Raw genomic sequence first — 8,983 nt, forward strand, 5'->3', positions numbered from 1 at the left:
TAGCTAACCAGTGCTTCAAATGTGCTTATTTGACCTCAAATCAAGACAGCTGCTTCTTTGTGTATTTCAGAGAAGAGCAAGCAAGGGAGCTTTACAGGAGACTAAGGGAAAAGCCGAGAGGTAAGGGAGTCTTATGTCTCCCCGGGTTCCTTGTTATCTGAGAGGTGAGGCGGTGGTGCTCTCTGGCAGCCACCTGGAGGACCTGTGCAAGTCTTTTCCCCTTTCCAGACCAGCGGACTGATGGGGACAGTCAGGAGATGGTACGGCTGCTACTTCAGGCAATCCAAGGCTTCGAGAAGAAAGTGCGTGTGATTTACACGCAGCTCAGGTATAAGCCCCAAATGTCCTACTCGAGGGTGGGATGTGGAGCAGCAGCTGGCTGTGTGTGGCCGTTCCCTCACTCTGCGCTGACTTGCGTAACACCTCAAGAAACTCGATCTGCGGCTGCTGGTTGGATTCATAATTGCCAGAGATTATGTTCTCCTGCTTTCCCCAACCCAAGTGCCACTGGAGTTTGTCATGTTTATTCTTTGCAGTAAAACTGTGGTTTGCAAGCAGAAGGCTCTGGAATTGTTGCCCAAGGTGGAAGAGGTGGTGAGTTTAATGAATGAGGATGAGAAGACTGTGGTTCGGCTTCAGGAGAAGCGACAGAAGGAGCTCTGGAATCTCCTGAAGATTGCCTGTGTGAGTGAGCCCCTGTAGCCAGGCCCGCAGCCCTCCGTCAGCCAAGCTCGCGGTGCTGGCCTCTCGGTGTACCTCTGCGCTGCTGCCACCACCCCACCTGGGAGACTGCAGAGCCACCGACAGACCACTCAGCTGCTGCTTCCCGGTTTTCACTTCTCTTCTCCGCGACTTAGAGCGAGCAGGGAGGGGCAGAGTGAGGGCCTTCGCCAGCTGTTTTCATTTATGCTTGTATGACTTTCCTGTGGCTGTTGTCGTTAACTACCACAAACAAAGGTATTCCCTCACAGTTCTGGAGGCCAGAAGTCTGAAATCAAGGTGTTGGCAGGGCTGGGCGCCCTCGCTTCTGGCGGCTCCAGGCTCCTTGGTTTGTGGCAGCATCACCCCGACCTCTGCCTCTGCCTTCACATGGCCTTTCTGTGTCTCTCTTCTGGGTGCCTCTTATGCAAACTCTTGTCATTGGATTTAGATCCCACCCGAATAGTCCAGGATGATCTCATCTCAGAATCCTTTACATCTGCAAAGACCCTTTTGCCAAATAAGCTCACATTCCCAGGTTCCTGGGGTTAGGGTATGGACAGATCTTTCTGGGGTCCTCCATTCAGCCCACTACTGTACATGTCAGCGTGAGCTGCTTGATCCTCATGTGTGTCTGTGCTGCTTAGTGTTGTTACTCACACTTTCTGTGCCCACCATCTTAATGCAGCTGTGATTCCACTAAATGTTACTCAGAGAGAAACTGTAACATAGAAAGGAGAGCCCGGGACAGAGAAAGAAGAGCCCAGTAAAAGCCATGGAAGCCAGAGCTGATGGGAGAGTGACCCCGCTGTGAAGGCTGCAGAGAGGTGGAAGAGGATGAAAAGAGCGATTTAGTTATGGATAGCCTTTAAGAGCCAAGAGGAGAATGGGAAGAGAGTTGCTTAAGGTAGATGCAGGATACAGGTTTTTTTTAAGATCGTGGAGACTGGAGCAATTTGTAGGCCAAGCAGAAGGAGCCAGTGTCCTGGGGGATGCATGGTATCAGAGATGTAAGAGACAGTTGAGTCTCCAGTCCTGAGAACAAGGGGAGAGGTCCGCGTCATGAGCATGAGTGGAAGGATTGGCCTTAGGAAAGCGTGAGTGACGTTTCCTCCTGTATGTAAGGAGGAAAAGAAAAAACGAGAGAGACAAGGCAGAGAAGATCTGAAAAGGAGAAGAAAGTTGAGGTGTTCACAGGTGACGGCCGGATCTGCCATGTGCATCCATTCGACGTCTGAGCACTGGCTATGCCCAGCAGGGTGCTGAAAGCTGGAGCTACAGGAGGAAAAAACCAGGGCGCCTGACCCGAGGAGCTCATAACCTGATGAGGGGCACAGACGGGAATGAATGGGAACAGTTTAGGGCAGGAAGTGTTCTACAGCAGCTATGGTAAGCAGGAGCTGTAGCATGAATGCAGGGGAGGAACGCCAGCTTCAGTCTTAGAGGCGCGGGAATCACAGGAAACATTCACAGGAGGAGGTGTTCATCTGAAGACTGAGTGGGAGTTAGGTGAGTGGATAGATGGAGATGAGGACACTTGGGGACAGAGACATTGCTCTATCAAAGGCCCGAAGGCCTAAAAGAGTGTGGTGTGTTCTGGGTGGTATAGGAGGTTGGTGTGGTGTAGGGGAAGGATTCACTGGGAATGAAATTGGGGAAGTAGGCAAGGGCTGGCTTATGCAGGCCACACTTTATTTTGAAGGCGTAGAGGAAACATCGCAGGATTTGTTTCTCCCTTTCATATTGAAGGAAGTTAAGTATGGGATGGTGTGATCACCTCTGGGCTTTAGGGAAATCACTCCAGTGGCGGCTAGAGAATGGATTTGAGACTTGGGCAGATCTCACCCCTGAGAATGAGGGGCTGCTCGGTGGAGGCTGGAGTTGAGTAGCCCCTTCCAGCATCATCTTAGGACGGGATGGTGGAAGTGTAAGGGAGCCAGACAGCACAGGAATGATCTGCGACACTCGTGGGTGCAGGCACACGTGGAGAAGGTAGATGGCTGGGTCGTTCCATGGGTGACGATCAGCAGAGAAGACACAGCAGAAGGACCAAGAACAGGGTAAAATTGAGTACTTGAGAGGCTGGTTGAAGTTGGACCTTGACATTCAGCTGGAAGGGAGGATGTGGAGCCAGGATGGGTCCCACAGCTCGAGACACTGAGAGGAGTTGAAGAACTGCAGGTTGCAGTGAGGGCGAGGAGCGGCCTCAATGAGAAGTAGGTGAGGCCAACAGATGAGACTGTGGCTGGGGACTCAGGGAGGGAGAGGAGGCTTGAAGTGCTGAGAAGGTTGACAGGAGGTCATGTCTGTGGGCTGCAGGCGTGAGGAGGTGCAAGTAGCTGGGGCAGGAGCCATTGGTGTTGAAGTGGAGTGATTGCAGCAGCCTTGGAGCCAGGATATCTTGGTTTTCTTCTCAGCTGTCCCACAGATGGTGTGATTCACAGAAAGTCACTTACAACCTTTCTATGTGTCTCAGTCTCCTACTTGGAAAAGAGTAAAAACATCTCCCTTTTAATTTCTTTGTACGAGTTTGTTAAGCAATCAAACTAATGAAGTAAAGCCTACAAATACAGGCACTCAAATCTCCCTGTATTTAGAACCTTTTATCAAAAAATACACCTTTAGGGGGCCGGCCCGGTGGCATAAGCGGTTAAGTGCGTGTGCTCCGCTACAGTGGCCCAGGGTTCACCGGTTTAGATCCCAGGTGCGCACCGATGCACTGCTTGGCAAGCCATGCTGTGGCGGCGTCCCATATAAAGTGGAGGAAGATGGGCATGGATGTTAGCCCAGGGCCAGTCTTCCTCAGGCAAAAAAGAGGAGGGTTGGCAGATGTTAGCTCAGGGCCGATCTTTCTCACACACACACAAAAAAATACACCTTTAGGGGCCCCAGTGGTGTAGTGGTTGGGTTTGCGCGCCCTGCTTTGGCAGCCCAGGGTTCACAAGTTCAAATCCCTGGCACGGACCAAAACACTGTTCATCAAGCCATGCTGTGATGGCGTCCCGCATACAAGGTGGAGGATGATGGGTGCAGATGTTGGCTCAGGGCCAATCTTCCTCAGCAAAAAAAAAACACCTTTAGATACAGAAACATTTTCTAAACTGAAATGCAACTATCAGGTGTTGTCACAGATGGAGATATTAACCAGCGTTTTCTAGGAACAGCATGTGTCTTGTGGCCAGTTGTCTCATAAGAAAATACCATGGTGTGAATGCAAAATTTGAATCATCTTTCTGCTCCCATATTATCTTGACTTTCTTTTTGGTTTTGTCTTTTAGAGCAAGGTCCGAGGTCCTGTCAGTGGAAGCCCAGATAGCATGAATGCTTCTCGCCTTAGTCATGCCGGTCAGCTGATGTCTCAGCCTTCCACTACCCCCAACAGTTTACCTGAGTCAGCCAAGAAAAGGTACGTCATCGCTCACAGTGCCAAGTGTAACATTCAAGGGCACGTCAGGAAGTCATGGGGATGGAAATGTATCTTTTTCATTGATAGACAGACCGTTTCATCTGTCTAATGATTTTGTGCATGTTTTCCTCTGTGTTTGTTACATATGCAAGGCACTAAGGGGACAAATGTGATATTTTGCTCTCATAGTCCCTTGTAACTTGCTAACTAAAGTTTCCTTATCTGAGGATTGGATTACTAATTGCTTAATGGGAATACTGAAAGTGCTGTTCAGCCACGTGCTATTATATAGTCCATCCATCATTCTCGGTTCTTCAAAACCAGATTCCCTGTGGGGAGGGCCCTGCTCATCACTCCTGAGTCATCCTGCCTCCTCCCTGTCACCCCACCACCACTTCCAGTTACCAAGTTACCGGTTTCCTCCCATTGTTTCTTATCGCCTCCCATTCATCCTTTCCTTTCTCTCCTGCCACCGGGACCGCTGCCACGGAGGTGGCGAGCAGAGCACTTCAGCCCTTTCTGGCAAGGCCTTTTGTCTCCCTGCTTCCTGTCTGTAGTGCTTCCAAGCCCTCTCTGGTCAAATAGTCTTTACAAAATACCATTTTGGTCAAGTTATTCCTCGGTCAGTAACTAGTTATGGCTTCCTGCTCCCTAGAAGATCAAGCCTGAGCCTTCCAGGCATCTGCAGCCACCTCCGAGTGGCCCTCCAGGCTGGTCCCCTGCTCCCATACAGACTCCTTGCTCTAGCCAGTAGTTCTTCAGTCGGATGCAGATTCTGCAGTAGCAGCTTGGGGTGGGTCACAGCTAACAGGCCTTGATTGATTCTGATGCACACTGAAGTCTGAGACCCACCGCTCTGGCTCATGCCTCCCCGGGAGCGGTGCCCTTGTCTGCAGGGCACATCCGCTTCCCTCAGCTTCCACACAGGGATCGCTCTCTCCTTGGACGGCCTGTGGGTTTTTGTATCTAGTTCAGTCCCACACCCATTTATTCAGCTCCTTCCATGTGCCAGGCCCTAGGCACTGGAGATGGTTAAAATCGGTTCCTATAGGCAAATCTATAGGCCTAGAAAATAGATTAATGATTGCCTAGGACAGGTGGGGAGGAGGAACGGGAAATGACTGATAGTGGGTTCAGAATTTCTTCTTGGGTGATGAAAATGTTTTAAAACTAGATTATTGTGATGGTTGCACAACTCTGTAAGTATACTAAAACTACTGAATTGTACACTTTAAATGAGTGAACTTTATGGTATGTAAATTATATCTCAATAAAGGTGTGTTTAAAAATCCTATTCCTGTCCTTGGGGAGTTCGTAGCCTATTCTATGTTGGTACTTAATCATGTGTGGCCTTAAATTCTTAGTTCTCTCCCCAGCCTACTGTGAGCTCCTTGAGGACAGTGACTGGGTCCTGTGCCTCCTACGTTGCCTTTGGAGCTGGCACTGAGCCTCTCACCTAGTTCATAGCCCTGTAGGTGAAGCTAAGCAAAAACATGCTCTGTGTTCCTTCCATCAGAGTCACATTTTGCAAGGTGAGAGGAATTCCGGGGCACTGTCGTCCTAGATTTGGCATATTCTCTCCAATGATATCCTCAAAGCTCTAGAAATGTCGTCCTAGGAGCACAGGTCTCTGTTTGTCTCTCCTCATCATAGAGCCGAGGGCCCATTCTTGATGGGACATGTGCATTTCTTATCATAGAGAAGAGAGAGCAGGTTAAATGAAATCAGTTCCCAGAACTTGCTTTTCCGCACATCTCAAGGAACTATGGAAACCTGGTGAAATTGCTTGGTCTGTACATGTTTTTCTATTTCGGAAATTGGGAAACAGGTGATTTGGGAGATATCTTTAGGTTTTGGCAGTTTGGAGAGAATTAAATTTAGCTATTGAGTTAAGTCAGAAAGAGCTCTTACTTCTAACTTTTTTATTAAGCAGGGATCTGTTTGCTTATTCCTATGGTGAACAGTGATGCTCATGGCTGGATTTGGGCTTCTGAAAAGTGCTTAACTAGGTGAATGAAGTCACTAGTTAATGACATGGTGTTTTAAGACACTCAGCATCAAAATAATTATTTAATTTTTAAAATCTTTTCAGAAGCTCTTTAGCATATTTTTAAACAGTAGTATTATCTCTGAAAAAATAATATTGACCATTTTTAATAATGTGATCTTTTTTTTTAGTGAAGAACTAGTGGCCGAAGCACATAATCTCTGCACACAGCTAGAAAATGCAATGCAAGACACCATGAAAGAACAGGACCAGAGCTTCAGGGTAATGGCCTGTGGGAATCCCACCTGTTCCACATCCTCTTTCTACAGCAAACGAGAAACAGAAAATGGGAATGCAAGCCACCATTTCCCCCATCTCAGTATACACTTATGATTTTCTAGTACATAGTTACTATTATTCATCATCATAATAGTGCTAACAGTTATTGAATGGGTACAGGTACTTTATGTGCGTTATTTCATTTAATCCTGACAGCACTTAATCCTTATGAGGAAGGTGACATCATTCTAAGAAGGCCTTTCCCTCCCTGCAACTTTTGTACCATTGCTGAGCACCTGTGTGGGGAGCTGTGCTGGACTCGGGGGAAAAAGCAAGAACCTGTCATGGCTCCACTTCTCAGGGACTCAGAGCTTAGCAATAGGTAGTACTAGTTACAGGGAAGCAAAGCTAAAGAAAAACTAGTCAAGATATAGGTAAATTAAGACAAAGCTTAAATTGCTGAGAGGATCCTAAATCATTCCCTCAGATCTTTAAATGGCTTTTTTTGTGTGTGTGTGAGGAAGATCAGCCCTGAGCTAACATCCGTGCTAATCCTCCTCTTTTTGCTGAGGAAGACCGGCTCTGAGCTAACATCTATTGCCAGTCCTCCTCCTTTTTTCCCCTAAAGCCCCAGTAGATAGTTGTATGTCATAGTTGCTTGAACATCCTTCTAGTTGCTGTATGTGGGACGCGGCCTCAGCATGGCGGGACAAGCGGTGCATCGGTGCGCGCTCGGGATCCGAACCCGGGCCGCCAGTAGTAGAGCGCACGCACCCAACCGCTAAGCCACGGGGCCGGCCCTAAATGGCCTTTTCCAGCCAGTACAGTCACCTGCCAGCCTCTCCCTGACTTCTCAGTTTTCAGAAGACTCAGAGGGGAGACCACTAATCGTAATCCCCTACTATTTATTTCTGTGTCCTTCTCTGGTTTGGGGGCTTCCTATGTCTTTTGTTGCTGCTCCTCCTCCTGGCACTGCGTATTTTGATCCTTTCCTGCTTATTTGCACTTATGCCAGAGGAAAAGAAAGTCTTAACAGGCCATTTCATCTGCTGAGGTTGGAAATGGATAGCTGAGATGAGCTCTTGGTACCACCCACCCACAGTGAGCACAGATAAGTGCTGTGAGCCACAAGTAATACTAAAATTGCTTTTCCAGTTTCCAGAGTCATAGAATCTCAGGGACTCCACGCTGGTCCAAAGAAGAGCTCCTCTACAGTTTTGAATAGGTAGCTTTAGCTCAAGGGTACCCTGCAGTAGCAAGACTCTTATTAATAAGAGGATTTAAATTTCCTTCTAAATTGTGGGGTTGTCTCCTGAAGAAGAAAAACAACCTGAGGTGTATTGGTGGCTGCTGTATTTTTAACACGGCTGTTGACTTTCAGTGTCTAGACTGGAGCTGGTTACAGATGGAGGAGGAAGAGCAGAGTAGCCTGGAGCAGGCCTCATGACTGTGTGGTGGCCTTGACCACCTGATGGCTGCCTGGCCTGAGGCCCTCCCGCCGTGGCCCTGCTGGAATGATGTCCCAGCAGTCTTCCACGCCCAGGCGGAGATCTTCTCACTTTCCCAGCAGTTGTGACATCCGCCGTGGACATCCAAGGGTGTGGCCCTCCATGGGCTCCGCCAGCAACTTGTCTGCACACTGGAAGTCCTCGTCACGGAGGCCCAGCAAACACTGGTGCCAGGCACGAACATTTAGGGAGGCAAAGCCACAGCAGGTACTTCCTCTGCTCTGAAAGCCGTGCTCAAAGTGCAGTTATCCCACAGACCACTGGACGAATGTCGAACGTGACTCTTTCAGGGCAGAGTATGAACAGCCTGTCCTCTTGGTACCAGCCTGTCCTCTCCTGACCCCTCCTGATCTCCAGAGGCCCTGATCCACCTGTCCTCAAAGCCAGTGTTTCATCTGGATTCGGCTCCTCTTCAACAGACTTTTAAATCATAGACTTGGCCTGCCCCATCCTCTCTCTTCCCATTTCCATTTCACTGCTGCTGAAACTTCCCTTTTACCTACTACTTTGGTGGTTGTCCTCCCTTTGACAAGGTTGTAGGTGACTGCTAAGCTCCCACGATCTGTAGTCCTTGCAGCCACAGAGTGACTCACTGGAGCCAGGATGGAAGGGCAGTGCGCTCCCCGTGGGTCCCCGAGATCACCTGGGAGTGAGCTGCCTGGGAGAAGAAAGAAAGAAGAAAAGGGTATCTGTCAACCACTGGCCTGCTGACTGCTATGCCCACACCTCCTCTCCCTGCTCAGACACATCTGTGTGTGTGGTGGTGGTGGGACGGGGGAGTGCCTGCCTCTCGTGTCATCTAGCAATATTATTAAATTGATTTATTTAAAAAATAGTTTCCATATTTTATAACATGACTCAATACTTATACTGGGTTCCACAATCTATTTTTACATAAAGCTGGATTTATGAACTCAAAGTCCAGCTTAATGGAAAATTTTATAAAATTAAATAGTACCATAGCACCCGCACGGCTTCTTTGACATTTCACAAAACTTCTTTATATAAGCAGGAAAGCAAAATGAGTTCAGATGATAACAAATAGGCGAGTTTGGTTGGAGAAGAAAGAATAGAAGACCTTCACAAAATAGCTTCCATAGAGAC

The 8,983-nt window shown here is 48.3% G+C and overlaps 1 protein-coding gene across 2 annotated transcripts in view; it reads left to right on the forward strand.

Moving 5' to 3' along the window:
• Window positions 1–8,541, forward strand: part of IKBKB (inhibitor of nuclear factor kappa B kinase subunit beta) — a 50,419-nt gene extending 41,878 nt beyond the window's left edge. For both annotated transcript variants that reach the window (XM_014795905.2, XM_004441200.3), the window contains exons 17-22: window positions 71–120; window positions 229–328; window positions 537–684; window positions 3,978–4,105; window positions 6,284–6,374; window positions 7,753–8,541. In XM_014795905.2, the coding sequence (XP_014651391.2) occupies window positions 71–120; window positions 229–328; window positions 537–684; window positions 3,978–4,105; window positions 6,284–6,374; window positions 7,753–7,818 (583 nt within the window). In that variant the 3' untranslated portion in view covers window positions 7,819–8,541. The remainder of the gene's footprint in view (window positions 1–70; window positions 121–228; window positions 329–536; window positions 685–3,977; window positions 4,106–6,283; window positions 6,375–7,752) is intronic.
• Window positions 8,542–8,983: the final 442 nt, after the last annotated feature.

This window comes from Ceratotherium simum, chromosome 28 (genome assembly GCF_057802395.1).
Source record: "Ceratotherium simum simum isolate JZ-2026a chromosome 28, ASM5780239v1, whole genome shotgun sequence".
NCBI classification, from domain to species: domain Eukaryota; kingdom Metazoa; phylum Chordata; class Mammalia; order Perissodactyla; family Rhinocerotidae; genus Ceratotherium; species Ceratotherium simum.